At 36.8% G+C, this 21,801-nt stretch overlaps 1 protein-coding gene across 12 annotated transcripts in view; it reads left to right on the top strand.

Annotated features, from left to right (window-relative positions):
• The window catches only part of TTC3 (tetratricopeptide repeat domain 3), a 144,139-nt gene that overhangs the window by 79,961 nt on the left and 42,377 nt on the right, over positions 1 to 21,801 (top strand). For all 12 annotated transcript variants that reach the window (XM_007183754.2, XM_007183757.2, XM_057545599.1 and 9 more), the window contains 9 exons: positions 322 to 414; positions 1,077 to 1,141; positions 2,142 to 2,278; positions 3,813 to 4,139; positions 6,246 to 6,497; positions 9,210 to 9,256; positions 10,243 to 10,299; positions 11,312 to 11,385; positions 18,676 to 18,840. In XM_007183754.2, coding sequence (XP_007183816.2) covers positions 322 to 414; positions 1,077 to 1,141; positions 2,142 to 2,278; positions 3,813 to 4,139; positions 6,246 to 6,497; positions 9,210 to 9,256; positions 10,243 to 10,299; positions 11,312 to 11,385; positions 18,676 to 18,840 — 1,217 coding nt within the window. The remainder of the gene's footprint in view (positions 1 to 321; positions 415 to 1,076; positions 1,142 to 2,141; positions 2,279 to 3,812; positions 4,140 to 6,245; positions 6,498 to 9,209; positions 9,257 to 10,242; positions 10,300 to 11,311; positions 11,386 to 18,675; positions 18,841 to 21,801) is intronic.

Below are 21,801 nucleotides of genomic sequence, written 5' to 3' on the forward strand. Positions count from 1 at the left end.
TTCTGAATTGAGGCTGAGGAGTGACTGCAACATGTTCTTATGGCCGAGGGAAAAGAGCAATGACCAGTCCATTCAGTGTTTCTTAAAGCTTGTGCATGGGTGTAGCGTATATGATGTCAGCTCACCTTACACAAACAAAGCAAGTCCCGTGGTCACCCCTACAGCTGGGGGCTCTGGGAGTCAGGTGGCAACGAGCAGGGACTTTACGGCGCGTCCCTGAAGGAGGTTCTAGATCACATTTTGACTGTTCCTGATGGTTAAAATGGTATACATGTATAGATTTATGCTGAGATGGAGCACTTTTTTTTTTTTTTTAAATAGGATTTTCTACAAGGAATTTGTCTTACTCCTGACTGTGAAGGAATCATTTCAAAGATAATCATCTTCAGCAGTGGTGGTCAGGTTAAATGTGAAGTAAGTATTTAATAAAGGGGAAGTCTCCTTAAATTAATAAACAAATTGTTGATACCTTTTAAAATATGATTTAAATTTGTGGAAGTTGTACTATTTGGATCTTGTGTTTTCCAGGAAAGAAACAGTTACTTGATATAAGAAATTATAGGAAGTAATAGGATGTGAGAATGCTTCTTTGCATTGAAGGATTCTCATATTCTTTTATCTCCTAAAAGTAGAAGGAGACCTTTTACATTTTAGTTTTGCTGTTTTTACTCTTTTTAATAACCTTATTTTGTTAATTCCCAGTAAACGTTTGGGTGTTGGCAAGGTGGGGGACCTTAGGGAGGGAGGAGAGTGTCTTGAGGGATTGCCTTTAACCTCCCTGTATGGGAGTTGGCAGGAGTGGGTTGTTGTAGTGACATCTGTAGTTTATTTGATCTTCTGCTTACTCTTAATTTTTTTTTAAGCTTCCTAAATTGTGTCTACTCTCTTGTTCCTCTTTTCAGTAAATTGTTTTGCTAAAGTTTTCTGGGCTTTTGTTTGGGTCAGAACATCGTCACTGTTCCCTATCAGATTGAACATTGACTGTGTGTGCTTCTGAAATGCTTGTTGCTTGTGGTTTTGTGCTTTATGTTATGGGAGCATGAGACAAATTTTGGATGTGTCTGTTTTATTTAAAGTTTGAACACAAGGTCATTAAAGAAAAGGTTCCTCCAAGACCTATTCTGAAACAGAAATGTTCTAGGTAAGATTTTTAATAATCAGTAGCTTAATAATGTCTATTAGAATATAATTCTGTTAAATGCAGATTTCTAAATTATGCTGTTTTTAAAATTGGCTCTGCACACATATCCAGATAAGTGGTTCTTAAATGAATTTTATGGATATTTATAACTTTCAAGGGAACTAGCCTAGAATGGTTAAATGCTAAAAACTTGAATAAGAAGCATTATTTAGTGGTTGACTTTATAAGTAAAATTATGAAATTGAACTATGAAATGACATGTTCAATAGATTTGGCATTTGGATAAAAATTATATACTTAGCTCTCAGTTGTTGAAACTTTAATTCCAAAAGCATCTTTCCTTTTACTCTCTTCAAACATTTTGAACCAGTGACTATTTCTCACCCTGAAATACTCAGTGAACTGTCAAAATTATTCACTTCTGCATCTTGTTCAGATCAAATAATTCCAATTCTTTTTTCTTTTCTTTTTGGTCCTGCTTCTTGCTTTCCATTTTAAGAAGTGATTTTTTTCATCATTGGTGACCAGGAAAGAGCAGAAGAAAAGATGAACAGAATTATTTGTTGAGAAGAATTTGTTGTAACCATATTGACCAAATTCTGGTGTTGTGGGCCATTATTGGGTTGTGAAAATATTTTACTGTGGAAATGAGTATTTACATGTATTACCTTGCAGAGTCATTTTTACTATTCCTGTTTACCCTAAGCAGTAACTCATATATATGGAAATAACATCTGCATGATCTGTACATGCTATCCTTAATTAGAAGTCACTCAGTCATTGAGGTTCTTGTTTTCATGAAACAAGTACACTTGTTTTGACTGAACTGACCACGTCTCAAAAGTTTTTGATATTGAACAGAAGATATAGGCCAAGTTTTAACTAAAAAAGGAAACTTCTAACTTATTGTTTGGTGAATGGTTACTACAATAGGCAAAGGAAAATAGTTAATTGAGTTTATAACAAAGGTGAGTTATGACTAATTGTAAATATTTATCAGCCTAGAGAAGTTAAGGCTGAAAGAAGACAAAAAATTGAAGCGGAAGATCCAAAAAAAGGAAGCAAAAAAATTAGCACAAGAAAGATTGGAAGAGGACCTAAGGGAAAGTAATCCACCTAAAATTGAAGAGCAGAAAGGTATGCTGGGAGTCCAAGGCATGATAAGAATAATATATTCTTGCTTAAAAGTATAAATATAAATATTCATCTTGTTGGGCCTTATGTTAATTGTTATTGAGTTGAAATTTAGATTTCCGTTGGCATTTTGATTTTATCACCATCTTCTGATTACACTGAGGTGGGGAGGGGGTTGGTGTAAGGAACATTGAATTTAGAAGCAATATACAGGGATTGAAAACGCTACCCTGCCACTAACTCAGGGCAAACTGACACTGTCCGATTCCTGATCTCCAAAGTGCACGTGAGAATAATATCTGAAATTCCTACTGTATGTTTGACAGTGCTTTGTAAACCCTGCTACACAGATTTAAGTTTTGAAACGTTGAACTGTAAATTAGCCACTGATTATCTGAAATATGCTGAGTTCAAATAAAGAAGCAGTTCATACTAGGTGCCAGAGAGATTACCTAGTCCAGCCTTCTGTTTTACACCTGTCTTGTCAGCATTCCCTGATCAACATGGGAGTGGTCTCGGTAATTTACTGTTTCTGTGGACATATTTACTTTCAGGTTTTGGGTTTTTTTTTTTTTTTTTTAATTGAGGTATAGTTTCAGGTGTACAACATAATGATTTGATATTTGTATATATTGCAAAGTGATTACCACAGTAAGTCCAATTAACATCCATCACCGTACATAGTTACAGAATTTTTTTTTTTCATGAGAACTTTCAAGATATACATGCAAATACGCAAAACAGTATTATTAACTATAGTCACCATACTGTACATTATAGCCCCAGGTATGCTTTCAGTTTTGAGTTGAAGTACGTTTTTCTCATTTTCTACTATGATGGCTGTTCCCAGAATGAAATATTTCCTCTTGCTGTCTTTATTTTTCATCTAGTGTTCCATTAATGTTTCACAAATCAATCACAATTATCTTTCCTACTGAAAAAATTTTTAGTGAACATTATTTACTTATTTTATATATATATATATTTGTATTTAATTTATTGTCTTAGCTTCAAGAGGCTAAATGGCCATTTTTAGGGGGAAATGCCTGGGTGGGAAGATGAACTTCTGAGATATTTTCCAGCTTGGAATCAACGACTCCACAGGTCTATGATTTAGGATTCAACAATAAGATGAATAACATACAGTAACTACCAAATGTTTATTGTATTTATACATGAAGAAATGATCCCTTCAACTCCAGGAAAAAACCCTTTGCATTCATGCATGAAACATATTTACTGAATAAAAGTTTGGGTAGTTGATGAGGCTCAGTTAGGATTTTTAGATGAGTGGTACAAGTGAAGGCAATAAGGTACTTGATATGTTCGATTTAATGTGAACTTTCATACCTTTTAAAGGTGTTAAATATTTTATTCCTAATTTAAAATTTCTTAGGCTATTTAAAACAATATAAAGAATACATCTGAAGTCATGTTTTATATTGCTATGTAATGTTATGTTAATTTTTTCTGAGTTTATATTTTTGCAAATTGGTCCTCTTTCTCCTTTTTACTGACCACTGTTATTTATCCGTAGAAACTGTAGACAGTGTTCAGAGTTGCCAGTTCCTTGATGACAGAATTCTGCAGTGCATAAAGCAGTATGCTGACAAGATTAAGTCCGGGATACTGAATACTTCCAAGCTTCTCAAAGAGTTGCTTTCTTGGAAGGTTTTAACCACAGAAGACTACACAACCTGTTTTTCTAGCAGAAATTTTCTGAATGAAGCAGTGGACTATGTCATTTGTCATTTGGTTCAAGAAAAGAATAGAGTAAAGACAAGGGTGTTTCTGCATGTTTTGAGTGAACTTAAAGAAGTGGAACCAAAATTAGCCACCTGGATCCAAAAACTTAATAGCTTTGGTATGTCTCTTAATTCTAGAGATGCAGTTTCATAGGAAGGATAAACGTAGGCCTCTGAATCCTTTTTCATTTTCCTATCATCATTTATGATTTTTTAAAATGTAGAACCACAAATTTGTATGGTTAAAAATGCTATTTCCCCCAACTCACAATTTTTAGGTTACTTTATGGATGGGTTACAATATGCTTTTGTATAAGGTGTAAACACAGGAAAGTTCAGTCAGTAAGAAAATCCAGTCCTATGTTATGCAAAACTATTTGTCCTTGTGTAAACTACGTGAATACTGGGTACAACCATGGGTAAATAGCACCCCCTGGAGTCAGCTGTGGGGAGTGCCCTCTGGGATTGTGCAGTTTAGTAGTCACATTCCTTAGTGAAGAATTTCCAGGGAAGAGTGGATGGAACTAATTGCTTAGGATCACCTGAGGCAAATCTGTATCTAAGGATTGAGAGAGAAATACCCTGGGCTTGACCTTCAGTGTTGTGAATCACAGGGTCATAAAATTCTGGTACTCTGCCCTGATTTTCCTAATTCGCTTGAGGAAGAACCCCCGAAGCAGGCTCTTTGACCAAAGCCACCCAAGGACTGCAGAAGGCAGCTGCAGAGAGAGTTGTTGACCAAACTAGGTGGTGATCTCTTCTGGTGCCAGGGCCTTGTTTGTCCTGGTGACCAGGTTGGCTGCTGCCTAGTGCCGTGGACGATTCGCTTGGCGCCTGTCGGGTGAAAGGCTAGTGGGGGCCACGGCAGGGCAGGCCCTTTCAGCAGCGGTCTGTAGAGAGCGCCTGCCTGGCCCGCCGTAGAGACACGGAGCTGATAGAATTCCAGGGTTTCAGAGAATATACTGATACGTTTCTGTCAGTAGAAACAAAGTAAGATGGCAGCAGACTTGGTGTAGTTGATAACTAAGTGTTGCTCTGTTGAGCATACATCTCCATGGGCTTCTGGCCCCAGACAATTTCACCTAAGTGATGATTGCTATTAGTGTCTACTGACAATCAGACAAGTAAATTATAAAGTTATATCTTACTTTAACCTGCTATATTTAACAAAGAGCTTAGTTTAAATGCAGTGGGAGTGGGGGTTAACGTTTCAGTACTAGGTGTGATCTGCTCCCTTCCCCTTAACGAGCACATGCTTTGATGTGAGCCATAGATGGAGATGTGAATGTGATATTTCTTCATTGCTGATTCCCTTGAACCTTGTATGAGTATTTTATGTGATCCCTGATTCTGGTGTTTAAATACCCTAATTTTTCATGTAACATGACTTCTGCAAAGCTAACTATTTCATCTGGAAGAAACAGCTGTCCAGGGTAATTTTAACTTGGCAATCTCTGCTTCATTTGCGGACTGAGAACCTGTGGTCCGTCCTGTGTTAGAGGCGTGTCGGGGGAGAGAACAGAGCCAATCCTTGCGTTTTGGCGGCTGTGTTAGTAGGTAGCAGGTGTTCACCTTTCAGTAGTGGCGTGTGAGGTTGCAGCCACCCCTCTTTCTGAGTTGGAGAAGGGAGGAATAAAAGCGGGAATAGTGACCAGCTCGCATCTTGTGAGGAGGGTAAGGAGCCATGATATTTTGGGGGATAAGGTGTAGTTCTTGGAGGTGTTGGGTGAAGAGTTTGCCCATTTTCTGTTTTATAGGCACTTGGGAAGTTCTGTATATTACTGATATTTTGTTATTACGGAGTATATGTAGAAAAGCATTGTAAAATCTTGCCAGCTTGTACTAATTGGAATGCAAATCATTACGAAGTAGTGAAAAAGTTATTGTAATATTTTTAAAGGAATTTAATGCCTTTAAAAATGCCTTTTAAAGGCATTTAATTCATTTAATCTCCTAAGTCTGATAAAAATAACTATATTAATAGAAACCTTTGGCCTACCTTCTTCAACTAATAGATAAGAATTATTATAGTTAGCATATTAATGTGAAATAGTGTTTCTAAAATGCATAATAGCTTGAACAAGTTTGTTCTCAATTATTTGAATGTTTTCACTGAAAATGTAAGCAAACTATAGTAGAACTGCTTTCAGAGATGTGAAAATGAATGTGATTTTACAGCAAATAATTTTCCTCTTCTTCTGACTTGGGTTTTGTTTTTATTATAGGCTTAGATGCCACAGGACCTTTTTTTTCTCGTTATGGGGCTGCTCTTAAGGAGCTTGATTTTAGCATCATGACTTTTCTCTGGAATGAGAAATATGGTCATAAACTAGGCTCTATAGAAGGAAAGCAGCTTGATTATTTCTGTGAGCCAGCGTCATTGAAGGAAGCGCGATGTTTAATATGGCTGCTGGAAGAACACAGAGACAAGTTCCCAGCACTGCATAATGCTTTGGATGAATTCTTTGATATAATGGGTATGTGGACTGAGTTTCAGTTTATATCTAATCTTAGAAAAAATCTCCAAAGGATCTAGCTTACTTAAATACTTAACAAAGAAAATAATGAAAATTATTATGGTACAACTGGGTTATTTGGGGAAATTAGTGTTAAGAATAGTGATTTTTTTTTTTTTTATGTCATAAAACCTTCTTACTCTGTGGAGTTAAGTGTTGTAGAGATATTCAGATGGATACATTACACGGACTATACACCAGACTATTCTCATCGTAGGTATTTTGACAGTGTCATGGCAGAGATTGTATATCATAGGGATGGAATTTCTTAGGAAATGGCTTGATCTGTAGCATTCAAGAAAACATTGGCCTGCAGAAGTAGGCGATGCTTGCAGAATCTAGAACAGATAGAATATGTATTGTAGTGGGAAGAGCCTAGAGCTGGGAGTCAAGAAAAGTAGGCTATGGCCCAGCTACTTCCCTAACTCAATTAATTAGAAACTTTCTTTTACTACTGCTTCAAGGCCCTGTGCTAGGTGTTAACAAGGAATTCAGAAATGCTTACGCTAGTCTCTGCCCTCAAGGACGTTATGTTTCAGAAAAGGCAGTAAAATGAATATACAGATAACTGTAATATGTGCTGAGGGGTTCTCCTCGGGGAAGAGGAAAGCCTTGGTGCAGGGGTAGAGTCCAAGTCCAGCTTTGAACATGGAGGTGGAATTTGACAGGGTGACGTCCAGAATTAGAGACAGGGTGGAGGGGACTTGAGGGGGCTGCTTGGATAATGGCATGGAGTCCAGTTTGGCAGAATAGGATAACTAGTAGTTAATTCTTTAGCTTCTCTTGAATGTTAGTTTCTTCACCATTAAAATGAGGATTTGGAGCCAGTGATCTGTGTGATTCTGTTTTGTTCAAAATTTTAATATTCTTAGATTCTAGATTAATTTAAATTTCTTGTCTTTGGTACTGCATGTATCTCTTAGGATAACGCCTCACCCCTGCCCCCCACCTTTTCCCTTAGCATCAGAAGTCTGCTTATATATTGTCAGGAGTTAGACTTTCAAATTTTGTGCCATTTGTTTTAAAGGGTACATGAAAAGGTCTGGCCTTGTACAGAAATGTTATGCATTATGAAGTTCAAATGCAGTATAAGGAACTGAAAAGCTTACTTTTGTTGTGGTTCTCAAATATAGGTGGCTTTATTTTCCTAGGACACTGCTTCATGACTGGAGTTGACATGCTTCTTGATAGCCTGAATTTATTGCCATCAGTTTTCTGCTGCTGGTAATAAAATGCTGTCCTGGGACTGAGCTTACAAAACTCAGTGCATGTTTGGATCACACAAGATAACTAAAAAGGACACAACCCTCTCATTATGTGTTTTCCCTGATTCTTGTGTTCTATACCTAAAATATACAGTCCATCCAGTTGTGACTCTTTCTCTGCTCTTAGTCATAGGGTTGGAAGCCACCAGCCAAATGACCAGCCAGCAGATTTTCAAGTTCACTACTTGTGCCTCTCACCCTCATCCCAGACTTTTTCAATTTTGTCTCCTTTCATTTAAAGGAATGACTGTATTTCTTAAAACTTCAGAATCCACTGATCTTGTAAATAAGGGTACTCAATAATATCACCAATGCCGTGATAATTGGGAGACCCAAACTCTCCTGGATCCTGCATGCGTATTTCCCTGTTGGAATTTCTGTGTAGATGGCCAAGAGACCCATTAAGAGCAATATGGCTTAAGCCACTTGTATCTCTAGAGACCTGTTTTTCCTAGTTATCTCAGATAATAACGTTTTATATATTGTTTTTAAGCAGGAAACTCTGAAATTGGTCTCCACCCATCCTCTTGCCTGTTGCCCCATGTCTAGTTTGTTGCCAATTCAAATAAGCTTTATTTTTGATCTGCCCTTCCCTGTCTACCTCCGCTTCCCTAGGCCAGGATCTTAATAATCTTTCCATGATTGCAGTAGCCTCCAAACTGGTCTCCATGCTTCTGACCCTCCTACTCCAAATCTTTCTCTTATGTTGCTGTTAGTGACTTTTCTAGAACATCTGTCTGATCCTATAAGTATTTTGTTTGGGAAGCACTTGCTTCATTTTGCCTACAAATTGAATTCACATTATCTGTCTGGGTTCATCAGCACTCTCCCCATCTGCCCTCTGAATATACACCCCACTTCCTACTGTGTCCAAACCTGCATTGTGCTTTCCTTGCTCACATACCACCCCTTTGCTTGTTCATTTCAAGTCTAACTTGTTCAAGTCCCCTCCTCCCCACATCCCTCCCTGACCCCTGACTCAGGCCACTCCCCTTGAAGACTTCATTATTCTATCAGCTTTGTTTCCACTGTATTTGCTGTGGCATTTAGCACACTGAGCTATGGGTGTTTGCCTCTTTGTGTAGCTTGCAGAACATGAGGTTATCGATGGCAGGGACTTCTTTATACATTTCTGTATTCCCTGCACCTAGCATAGAGTTTGGTGCCTAGAAAGCAGTCAAATTATGCTGAATTGGATTGAAATTTTGTGGTTCTTTGTAGTTGGTTTTCCGATGAGTTAGCCATTTTGCTGTTGGTTTCTAAGCTAAACTTATGTCAAAGCCAAATAAGGAGTAGAACATAGTGGATGTTAGTAGTATCTGGGGTGGTTTTCTTTAAGGCTTTTAGTGTATCCTATGGCAATATAAACATTTTGTTTCCTCACAAAACCATCTGTATCTTCCTACAGACAGCCGCTGCACTGTGTTAAGGAAACAGGACAGCGGTGATGTGCTGGTAAGTTATTTGATCACTTTCAATGTTGTGTTCTAACTCGTGTCAGCCAAAGGAAGAGAGGAGGACCCACGCCAGTGTTTGTTTACATCACAAGAGGCGCTCCAGAACCACATCTTGAGGACTTCTGGATAACGTGTACGATTTCCTTAGAAAGTTAATCCCCGTCTTCCTCTTGGAATTGGAACAACAGTCAGCACACTCTGAGGTTTAAATTAGACAATGTCCATAAGTTTTCACAACTATAAATGTTAATCATAGATATAGGAAAGGAGTTCTTGATTCATCTGCTGGCATAAAAATGAAACGTTATCTGTAATGATTAAAATTGCAATGTTTTGTTCTGTAAGGAAAACAAATGGACTTTGTTTTGAGTGGCTTACAATTGAGCTTAAGTTAAAATAATTCCAGAGTTGTCTTCCATAGTAGTTTGTGGCAGTTTTCAATCAGAAAGATACTTGTTTACTGATTTTTAGGATCAAGTCATCTATACTTGAAATTTTGTCTTAGTCCACTCTATCAGACACTGTCTGGCTAACTACAGAAACACAGCTGACATACCCCATGGGAAGTTAAATGCTTTTTCTGAATTCACTGTTTGTGCCCTGGCGTCTGGCCAGCTGTAGAATGTTGAGTTTGGTTTAGTAAAAGGAAAATCATTAAAATATGATCACCATATAACTGGAATTACTTAATAAGTCTGATTAATTACTTGCAATGACATAAACCTTGTTGAAAATGAGTACAACATGTTAGGTTGGAACAATTTAACTTCAGTTATAGCATTAGGTATCATTTAACTTTTTCTTATTTTCTATTATAAATCAAAACACTAGGGCTTAACACACTATAGTGTTAATTTTTGTTAAACATTTCATGTACTTCAGCTTAGGACTAGTCTATGAAAATCAGTATGGTATCTTTATAATATATGGCAGCTTCATAATGCTGTTATATGAGTGTTCAGTAATTTTTTTTTTATGTTTCAGTTTAATTCTATCAAGATAAAAAACAAAGGCAAGAAAAAGAAGCCAAAAGATTCAAAGGTATGGAGTATTTTCTGTATTGATTCTTGTCCAAAATAATTAATTGAATATATAAATAAATATAAATAAGAATTAACCAATTCTTGGGATATTTTGAAGCATTTTGTAGAGAAAGAATTTCTAGGCTTTCGTCTAAAGATGTTTTGGCAGTTTTCTACATTTTGAGGAAGTTTAAGGTTCATGTCGTGTATAAGTAATTCTTGAAAGAGACTCTATCTTTATTGTCCTTTTTATTTTCTAGATATTTCCTAGTGAAATCATTGTCATAATGTAGGACTTTGTATGGCTGGTCATAGAGCAATGTGACCAAGGCTGCTTTGGGATCAGGCAGACCTGTGTTCTTATCTTGGTTCTACCAATTGTTATTATTTTTATTATCTGTGCGACCTTGGGCAAGTTATTTGACTTCCGTGTGCCTTAGTGTCATTATCTGTATGACAAGACATGATACCTTTTATTAACAACTAATAGAATTATTATCTAAAATATTCAAAATAAAGATACTGAATACTAATCATGACAGAATCTCAGAATTGTAAGGCTCCCTTCCTTCCTCTCTCCTAAAGCTCTGCTTCAGGCACATGAGATAACTAGGGCATTATTTTTAAGTCTTATGGTGGGTTCTTCGTGGCTCTCATGTATTTGGGGGATCAAGTAGGGGGCAGGTGTTGAAAAAGTGAACAAATTTTAGGGGATGATGAGAGCAGCTTTATAAGTTCCAATAAAACTTTTCTTTTTATCTTTGACTATATGTCTTTAGTTTATCTAAAATGAGAGTTTAAACAGTGATAATTTAGAAATTTTTAGAGCGTTAGAAGCTACCTAAATGTTAATTTGTGCCTATTTTTGGCTGTTGAAAGTTTTATTACTGTATGTTCCTGTTCACAAGAAAATTTAGATCAGTCATATATATTGGTAGTTTGTATGTATATTTATTTATGTAAGCATTCGTCAGTTTTAGTGGTAATTTTAAGGTGGAAAATCCCTGTCATTTTTCTGTCTTTTAAACCAGCCTGTGTTAGTTGGGTCTGGAACCACTTCAGTCGCACCAAATAATGAGACTGTCACTTCAGGGGAAGACCATAAGTAAGTACAGTCTGAAAATTTTTGCTTTATTTGAACTTAAAAGTGGTATTAATTTAATGTACTTTAAACTTGTGTTTTATTTCCCTAACTTCTCTAAAGATGTGCATCTATTAATGACAACCTGATGTGACCCCTCATGGTTGAATTTATAGTGTGGCCTGTCAGTGTTAAGAATTCATATAAATTGCATTAAAATCACAGGGCTGATGACCTTCATTTGATAACTTTGAGAACCTACTATGTGCAAGATACTGTGAGAAGATCCTAGAAAATATTCTTTAAAATGTTCAATGAAGAGAATGTCCTATTGATAATTACTAGGAAGATGTTTTGGAGGCTATAAATGATGTTGTGGTTTAACCTTAGATGTTAGTGATTTCCAGTGGTAGCTGGTTGTTGAAACTGAGTTTTCAAGAGACAGATAGACATAAGAAATAAAACTAGTGAGAAGCAGTGACCTGTTTATATCATACTCCTGTATGGACCAAAAACCCACAAAATTTTTTCCCCCCACATTGCTATTTTTTTAAATTAAATTAAATTTATTTTTTAAGTTATATTATTACTATCCACTTTTTTATTTTACTTATTTTTTTTAAACAGCAGGTTCTTATTAGTTACCCATTTTATACATATTAGTGTATACATGTCAATCCCAATCTCCCAATTCATCACACCACCACCCCCCTGCCACTTTACCCCCTTGGTGTCCATACGTTTGTTCTCTACATCTGTGTCTCAATTTCTGCCCTGCAAACCGGTTCATCTGTACCATTTTTCTAGGTTCCACATGTATGCATTAGTATACGATATTTGTTTTTCTCTTTCCGACTTACTTCACTCTGTATGACAGTCTCTAGATCCATCCACGTCTCAACAAATGACCCAAGTTTGCTCATTTTTATGGCTGAGTAATATTCCATTGTATATACGTGCCACATTTCTTTATCCATTTATCTGTCGATGGGCATTTAGGTTGCTTCCATGACCTGGCTATTGTAAATAGTGCTGCAGTGAACATTGGGGTGCATGTGTCTTTTTGAATTATGGTTTTCTCTGGGTATATATATGCCCAGTAGTGGGATTGCTGGGTCATATGGTAGTTCTATTTTTAGTTTTTTAAGGAACCTCCATACTGTTCTCCATAGTGGCTGTATCAGTTTACATTCCCACCAGCAGTGCAAGAGGGTTCCCTTTTCTCCACACCCTCTCCAGCATTTGTTGTTTGTAGATTTTTGATGATGCCCATTCTGACTGGTGTGAGGTGATAACCTCATTGTACTTTTGATTTGCATTTCTCTAATAATTAGTGATGTTGAGCAGCTTTTTATGTGCTTCTTGGCCGTCTGTATGTCTTCTTTGGAGAAATGTCTGTTTAGGTCTTCAGCCCATTTTTGGATTGGGTTGTTTTTTTTTTAATATTCAGCTGCATGAGCTGTTTATATATTTTGGAGATTAATCCTTTGTCCGTTGATTCATTTGCAAATATTTTCTCCCATTCTGAGGATTGTCTTTTCGTCTTGTTTGTAGTTTCCTTTGCTTTGCAAAGGCTTTTAAGTTTCACTGGGTCCCATTTGTTTATTTTTATTTTTATTTCCATTACTCTAGGAGGTAGGTCAAAAAAGATCTTGCTGTGATTTAAGTCAAAGAGTGTTCTTCCTATGTTTTCCTCTAAGAGTTTTATAGTGTCCAGTCTTACATTTAGGTCTCGAATCCATTATGAGTTTACTTCTGTGTATGGTGTTAGGGAGTGTTCTAATTTCATTCTTTAACGTGTAGCTGTCCAGTTTTCCCAGCACCACTTATTGAAGAGACTGTCTTTTCTGCATTGTATATCCTTGCCTCCTTTGTCATAGATTAGTTGCACATAGGTGCATGGGTTTATCTCTGGGCTTTCTATCCTGTTCCATTGATCTATATTTCTGTTTTTGTGCCAATACCATATTGTCTTGATTACTGTAGCTTTGTAGTATAGTCTGAAGTCAGGGAGTCTGATTACTCCAGCTCCATTTTTTTCCCTCAAGATTGCTTTGGCTATTCGGAGTCTTTTGTGTCTCCATACAAATTTTAAGATTTTTTGTTCTAGTTCTGTAAAAAATGCCATTGGTGATTTGATAGGGATTGCACTGAATATGTAGATTGCTTTGGGTAGCATAGTCGTTTTCACAATATTGATTCTTCCAATCCAAGAACATGGTATATCTGTCCATCTGTTGGTATCATCTTTAATTTCTTTCATCAGTGTCTTATAGTTTTCTGCATACAGGTCTTCTGTCTCCCTAGGTAGGTTTATTCCTAGGTATTTTATTCTTTTTGTTGCAATGGTAAATCAGAGTGTTTCCTTAATTTCTCTTTCAGATTTTTCATCATTAGTGTATAGGAATGCAAGAGATTTCTGTGCATTAATTTTGCATCCTGCAACTTTACCAAATTCATTGATTAGCTGTAGTAATTTTCTGGTGGCATCTTTAGGATTCTCTATGTATAGTATCATGCCATCTGCAGACAGTGACAGTTTTACTTCTTCTTTTCCAATTTGTATTCCTTTTATTTCTTTTTCTTCTCTGATTGCCGTGGCCAGGACTTCCAAAACTATGTTGAATAATAGTGGTGAGAGTGGACATCCTTGTCTTGTTCCTGATCTTAGAGGAAATGCTTTCAGTTTTTCACCATTGAGAATGGTGTTTGCTGTGGGTTTGTCATATATGGCCTTTATGATGTTGAGGTAGGTTCCCTCTATGCCTGCTTTCTGGAGAGTTTTTATCATAAATGAGTGTTGAATTTTGTCAGAAGTTTTTTATGCGTCTATTGAGATGATCATATGGTTTTTCTTCTTCAGTTTGTTAATATGGTGTATCACATTGATTTGCATATACTGAAGAATCCTTGCATCCCTGGGATAAATCCCACTTGATCATGGTGTATGATCCTTTGAGTATGTTGTTGGATTCTGTTTGCTAGTATTTTGTTGAGGATTTTTGCATCTATATTCATCAGTGATATTGGTCTGTAATTTTCTTTTTTTGTAGTATCTTTGTCTGGTTTTTGTATCAGGGTGATGGTGGCCTCATAGAATGAGTTTGGGAGTGTTCCTTCCTCTGCAATTTTTTGGAAGAGTTTGAGAAGGATGGGTGTTAGCTATTCTCTAAATGTTTGATAGAATTCACCTGTGAAGCCATCTGGTCCTGGACTTTTGTTTGTTGGAAGATTTTTAATCACAGTTTCAATTTAATTACTTGTGATTGGTCTGTCCATATTTTCTATTTCTCCCCGGGTCAGTCTTGGAAGGTGATACCTTTCTTAGAATTGGTCCATTTCTTCCAGGTTGTCCATTTTATTGGCATGGAGTTGCTTGTAGTAGTCTCTTAGGATGCTTTGTATTTCTGCGGTGTCTGTTGTAACTTCTCTTTTTTCATTTCTAATTTTAATGATTTGAGTCCTCTCCCTCTTTTTCTTGACGAGTCTGGCTAATGGTTTATCAATTTTGTTTATCTTCTCAAAGAACCAGCTTTTAGTTTTATTGATCTTTGCAGTTGTTTTCTTTGTTTCTGTTTCATTTATTTCTGCTCTGATCTTTATGATTTCTTTCCGTCTGCTAACTTTGGGTTTTGTTTGTTCTTCTTTCTCTAGTTCTTTTAGGTGTAAGGTTACGTTGTTTATTTCAGATGTTTGTTGTTTCTCGAGGTAGGATTGTATTGCTTTAAACTTCCCTCTTAGAACTGCTTTTGCTGCATCCCATTGGTTTTGGATCATCGTGTTTTCATTGTCATTTGTCTCTAGGTATTTTCTGATTTCCTCTTCGATTTCTTCAGTGATCTCTTGGTTACTTAGTAACATATCGTTTAGCCTCCATGTGTTTGTGTTTTTTACGTTTTTTTCCCTGTAATTCATTTCTAATCTCATAGTGTTGTGGTCAGAAAAGATGCTTGATATGATTTCAGTTTTCTTAAATTTACTGAGGCTTGATTTGTGACCCAAGATGTGATCTGTCCTGGAGAATGTTCCGTGTGCACTTGAGAAGAAAGTGTAATCTGCTGTTTTTGGATGGAATGTGCTATAAATATCAATTAAGTCTCTCTGGTCTACTGTGTCATTTAAAGCTTGTGTTTCCTTATTAATTTTCTGTTTGGATGATCTGTCCATTGGTGTAAGTGAGGTGTTAAAGTCTCCCACTATTATTGTGTTACAGTCGATTTCCTCTTTTATAGTTGTTAGCAGTTGCCTCATGTGTTGAGGTGCTCCTATATTGGGTGCATATATATTTATAATTGTTATATCTTCTTCTTGGATTGATCCCTTGATCATTATGTAGTGTCCTTCCTTGTCTCTTGTAACATTCTTTATTTTAAAGTCTATTTTATCTGATGAGTATTGCTACTCCAGCTTTCTTCTGATTTCCATTTGCATGGAATATCTTTTTCCATCCCCACTTTCAGTCTGTATGTGTCCCTAGGTCTGAAGTGGGTCTCTTGTAGACAACATGTAATATGGGTCTTGTTTTTGTATCCATTCAGCAAGCCTGTGTCTTTTGGTTGGAGCATTTAATCCATTGACGTTTAAGGTAATTCTCGATATGTATGTTCCTGTTACCATTTTCTTAATTGTTATGGGTTTGTTTTTGTAGGTCCTTTTCTTCTCTTGTGTTTCCCACTTAGAGAAGTTCCTTTAGCATTTGTTGTAGAGCTGTTTTGGTGGATTCTTTTAGATTTTGCTTGTCTGTAAAGCTTTTGATTTCTCCATCGAATCTGAATGAGATCCTTGCCGGGTAGAGTAATCTTGGTTGTAGGTTCTTCCCTTTCATCACTTTAAATATGTCATGCCACTCCCTTCTGGCTTGTAGAGTTTCTGCTGAGAAATCAGCTGTTAACCTTATTGGGAGTTCCCTTGTATGTTATTTGTCATTTTTCCCTTGCTGCTTTCAGTAATTTTTCTTTGTCTTTAATTTTTGTCAGTTTGACTGCTATGTGTCTCGGCGTGTTTCTTCTTGGGTTTATCCTGCCTGGGACTCTCTGCGCTTCCTGGACTTGGGTGGCTATTTCCTTTCCCATGTTAGGGAAGTTTTCAACTATAATCTCTTCAAATATTTTCTTGGGTCCTTTCTCTCTCTCTTCTCCTTCTGGGACCCCTATAATGTGAATGTTGTTGCGTTTAATGTTGTCCCAGAGGTCTCTTAGGCTATCTTTATTTCTTTTCACTCTTCTTTCTTTATTCTGTTCTGTGGCAGTTAATTCCACCATTCTGTCTTCCAGGTCACTTATCCGTTCTTCTGCCTCAGTTATTCTGCTATTGATTCCTTCTAGTGTATTTGTCATTTCAGTTATTGTATTGTTCATCTCTGTTTGTTTGTCCTTTAATTCTTCTAGGTGTTTGTTCTTTAATTCTTCTAAGTCTTTGTTAAACACTTCTTGCATCTTCTTGATCTTTGCCTCCATTCTTTTTCCGAGGTCCTGGATCATCTTCACTATCATTATTCTGAATTCTTTTTCTGGAAGGTTGCCTGTCTCCACTTCATTTAGCTGTTTTCTGGGGTTTTATCTTGTTCCTTCATCTGGCACATAGCCCTCTGCCTTTTCATCTTGTCTTTCTGTGAATGTGGTTTTTGTTCCACAGGCTGCAGGGTTGTAGTTCTTGTTTCTGCTGTCTGCCCTCTGGTGGATGAGGCTATCTAAGAGGCTTGTGCAAGCTTCCTGATGGGAGGGACTGGTGATGGGTAGAGCTGGCTGTTGCTCTGGTGGGCAGAGCTCAGCAAAACTTTAATCTGCTTGTCTGGAGATGGGTGGGACTGGCTTCCTTCCCTGTTGGTTGTTTGGCCTGAGGCGACCCAACACTGGAGCCTACCCGGGCTGTTTGGTGGGGCTAATGGCGGACTCCAGGAGGGCTCACGCCAAGGAGTACTTCCCAGAACTTCTGCTGCCAGTGTCCTTGTCCTCACGGTGAGACACAGCCACCCCCTGCCTCTGCAGGACACCCTCCAACACTAGCAGGTAGGTCTGGTTCAGTCTCCTATGGGGTCACTGCTCCTTCCCCTGGGTCCCGATGTGCACACTACTTTGTGTGTGCCCTCCAAGAGTGGAGTTTCTGTTTACCCCAGTCCTGTTGAAGTCCTGTAATCAAATCCTGCCAGCCTCAAAGTCTGATTCTCTAGAAATTCCTCTTCCCGTTGCCAGACCCCCAGGTTGGGAAGCCTGACGTGGGGCTCAGAACCTTCACTCCAGTAGGTGGATTTCTGTGGTGTAAGTGTTCGCCAGTCTGTGAGTCACCCACCCAGCAGTTATGGGATTTGATTATATTGTGATTGCGCCCCTTGTATTGTCTCGTTGTGGCTTCTCCTTTGTCTTTGGATGTGGGGTATCTTTTTTGGTGAGTTCCAGTGTCTTCCTGTCGATGATTGTTCAGCAGTTAGTTGTGATTCCAGTGCTCTTGCAAGAGGGAGTGAGCGCACGTCCTACTCGGCCATCTTGAACCAATCTCTCTCTTCCTCCACGTTTCTTAAATGAGTTGTAATAACAGTTGGCTTTGCACATTTCCATGGATTCTTTGAATGGAGGAATTGTTTTAAGTTAAAATAATAGTAGCCTATATTTTGATAGCACTTATGTACCAGTCACTATTTTAAGAGCTTTTTATGTATAATTCATTTAATCCACTTTTCTTTCTAGGAGATAAGTAGTATTATTATATCCATTTTACAGATAAGGAAACTCAGGCACAGTGTAGTTGAGTGTCCAAGGACTCAAAGCTTGTACATAGCAGAGCCAGAATTTAAATCAGCAGTCTGATTTAGAGCCCACACTCAAACTATTACATTTTTTTAGAGTGCTAGAATCCTATACTGTTTTTTTAAAAATCTTTTTATTTAAGTACCTTTTACCAGTCTCAATCTCACCTTAACTTAAATTGATAGCAGTTATAATAAACTCTTTCATTTTTCTCTTTAACAGGTTACAATGAATGCAACATTGATTTTGTTTTAAAACCAGAATTTTAAAAAAATTTGCTCTTGGTAGCAAGAGTAAGTAATTAAAAGTACTCAGGTATTCTTGTACCTTACTTAGTAATCAGGTATCTTGTACCTTATTCAGTAGTCAGGTATCTCGTACCTTACTCAGTAGTCAGGTATCTCTTGACTGTAATTGTGGAAAGGTAACTGTTCTGCATTAAATTCTCTGGTAGTGTTTTTTTGCATCCTGAAGTTGAGTAATATGTTACTGTCTTTATTTCAATTTAAATGTTATTCTGGGCCACCTGAAAGTTAATTATTCACAAAATTGTGTGTTTTTTTTTTATCAGCAAACGCAATTCAAATTCTGCAGGCCCATTTGTAGTGCCTGACCATCTTCGTCACGATGTAGAAGAATTTGAAGCTCTGTATGAACAGCATAGTAATGAATATGTTGTCCGTAATAAGAAGCTGTGGGACATTAACCCAAAACAAAAATGTTCAACTCTATATGAGTAAGTAGTTTAACATTCCTACAAGTATTATACTGAGGCTGCCAGTTAAAGATCTTAAGTTGTTTACTTTGTGTCCCTTTTATTAAAGGAATCACTGATTGGCTCACAAACTCTGGGGAAGAAAAGTGTTTTTATGGCTTTTGTCATGTATTACACAAAGTTAATTGAGGATTTTTAACTATTACATTTAGAATCCTAATGATTATTAGTTTTGTCAGTTTGAGCTGCTAATGTAGATTCTATTTCCAAAACTGTCCTGGTATGTCCTGATAGGACTGATAAACAAAGTTTCCAGCCATAATCTTTTATCATGAATTCCAAAGTATATACATTTGACAAGGAATAGTATGATTATTTGATCTCATTGTCCTTATGTTGATGATGCAGTTGTTTGGCATCTTCTAAGTCCAGTGACAATTAATGTAGCTTGGTGAAGTATTGCCCTTTTATTGGGGAAGGGATACCAGGATCTGGTTATTACTTCTGCTGAGATAGTTGTCCAGCTGTGATGGTATAGAATACATATAGAACCCTGTATCTCTGTATTGTATTGAAAACTTGACTTCCCAACATTTATCTAAGAAAAGAGAAACAGACTTTTCTTTTAAAGAAACTTTGGGCTGAATTACTTTTGGATTGAAAATATGAATGTGAAATTAACACTAGGGGACTTCCCTGGCGGTCCATGATTCAGCGCTTCTACTGCACGGGGCATGGGTTCGATCCCTGGTTGGGGAACTAAGATCCTGTATGCCACATGGCATGGCCAAAAAAAAGAAAAAAGAAGTTAACACTAAAGTCAGGTCTTTGTGGGGTGGATACAGTAGTGGAGTAAAGAGTTCAGGAAAATCTAGGAAGCGTTTGCCTTTTTTTTTTTTTTTTTTTTAGCTTGGCATTAATAAGTTGTGCATGATGCCTTCCTCAGGAAAAGAAGTTGAGGGGCAAAGATCTGCAACAGAAAATTAATTTGAAAACAAACTCCTGTCTCAGAAAAGAGGGGATATATGTATACGTATAGCTGATTCACTTTGTTGTACAGTAGAAACTAACACAACATTGTAAAGCAGCTATACTCCAATAAAAATTAATTAAAAAAAAAATGAACTCCTGGAAAACCCGTCACTCATCTATAATTTGGATATTGTTACTTCTATTTTTCTCAGTTGCATTGTTCCTATTCATTCTAGTTATATCCTCTTGGATCCCTTTTCATGGTTTTTCTTCAGAGTTGAAGTGCTGAGCAAATCATATTCTCAGAGAACTGGATGACAACCTGGAATCAGCTATAAAACTATACACTATACTAGTATTTCTTAAAACATGCTGGACTTTGCTTCAAGCATCCAAAACTGAAGCTAAACTGTAGTTTTCAGGAGCTTGCTTCTTAAAGAATTTATTACCACTCTAAGTGGGAAGAAATTTAATAACTTTATGAGACACCAATAAGCTGATTTGTTTGTGTATTTTGAGATAGAATTTATATCTTATAATAGGAGAAAGTCAAGAAGTTACAGGAAGTCATACCTCAAAACATAATTCTTTCCTTGAATTTTCAAAAGTAAACATGTAATGATTGGCTTAAGAATGATATTTTTAGTGGCCAATGGGTAAGAGAAAGAAAAATAAAACTATTGTATATGAAAAGAGTGTAGAGTAGAAACATATTAGACAAGAAGTCAAGAATACTGTGATAACTGCTGTTAACTTTTTCTTGATGTAAGTATTTCAGTTTAAAGTAGGGGGTTGGACTGATTTTTTTTCAGTGACTTCCACCTTGTTCTAACATTTTATGATACACATAGTTGAAGCAAAATAAATTTCAATAGGTGGCATTCTGCATTCAGTTTTTCCTAACACCTCTTTAGTAGTGTTAATTAGTCAAGATTTATTAACCACTTAAGGTTAAGCACTGGGGAAGATTTCAGAAAAAGTAGAAAATGTAGTTCTATCATGCAGCTTACAAGTAGCAGGAGCGCAGAATTGATCATTGGTTGAATCACAGTATATTGCAAATAAAAATGACTTTGTGCAATAAGAATCGGGTTTTTTCTCCCTATCAGTCTTTGCCTACCAAAAAGAAAATGTGGTTCTTGCTTACTTGTCATTCTCTCTTCCAAGAAAGGGGGAACTGGGTCCTCATCCTTAATCTATTTCTTTAAAAAAAAAAAAGAAAAAGGAATCATGAGCATGTAGAAAACAGTGACTTTTCAAAGGGGCACAACCAGAATAGTAGGATGGGAATGCTTTTGGAAATATTTTTCCCATTCCTATCCCTTGCCCCTGTTCTGACGGTGACATGCACTAGCCCTGTGACAGTCCATCAAGGACCATTTAAGACACTAATGATCATCATTGAATTATGAAAATATATATACACATTTGCAAATGGGAAAATATTTGCAAATCATATATCTGATAAGGGGCTAATATCCAAAATGTATGTGGAACTGATACAACTCGATAACAAAAAAACCAAACAGTCCAATTAAAAAATGGGCAGAAGACCTGAATAGCCATTTTCCCAAAGAAGACATACAGATGGCCAACAGGTACATGAAAAGATGTTCTGCATCATTAATCATTAGGGAAATGCAAATCAAAAACACAATAATGTAATAACCTACAATGGAAAGTAACCTGAAAAAAAAATATATATAACTGAATCACTTTGCTGTAAAACCTGAAACTAACACAATATGGTAAATCAACTATACTTCAGTTTAAAAATAAACACACAATAAGCTATCATCTCCATCTCATACCTGTTAGAATAGCTTTTATCAAAAAGACTAGAAATAACAAGTGTTGGCAAGGATGTGGAGAAAAGGGAACCCTTGTTCACTGTTGGTGGGAAGGTAAATTGGTATAGTCACTATGGAAAACAGTATGGAGGTTCCTTAAAAAATGAAAACATGTACATGTATATAATATAGCAACTATTGTTATCTGTGGTAAAATTAA

The sequence above is a fragment of the Balaenoptera acutorostrata genome, chromosome 4 (assembly GCF_949987535.1).
Source record: "Balaenoptera acutorostrata chromosome 4, mBalAcu1.1, whole genome shotgun sequence".
NCBI classification, from domain to species: Eukaryota; Metazoa; Chordata; class Mammalia; order Artiodactyla; family Balaenopteridae; genus Balaenoptera; species Balaenoptera acutorostrata.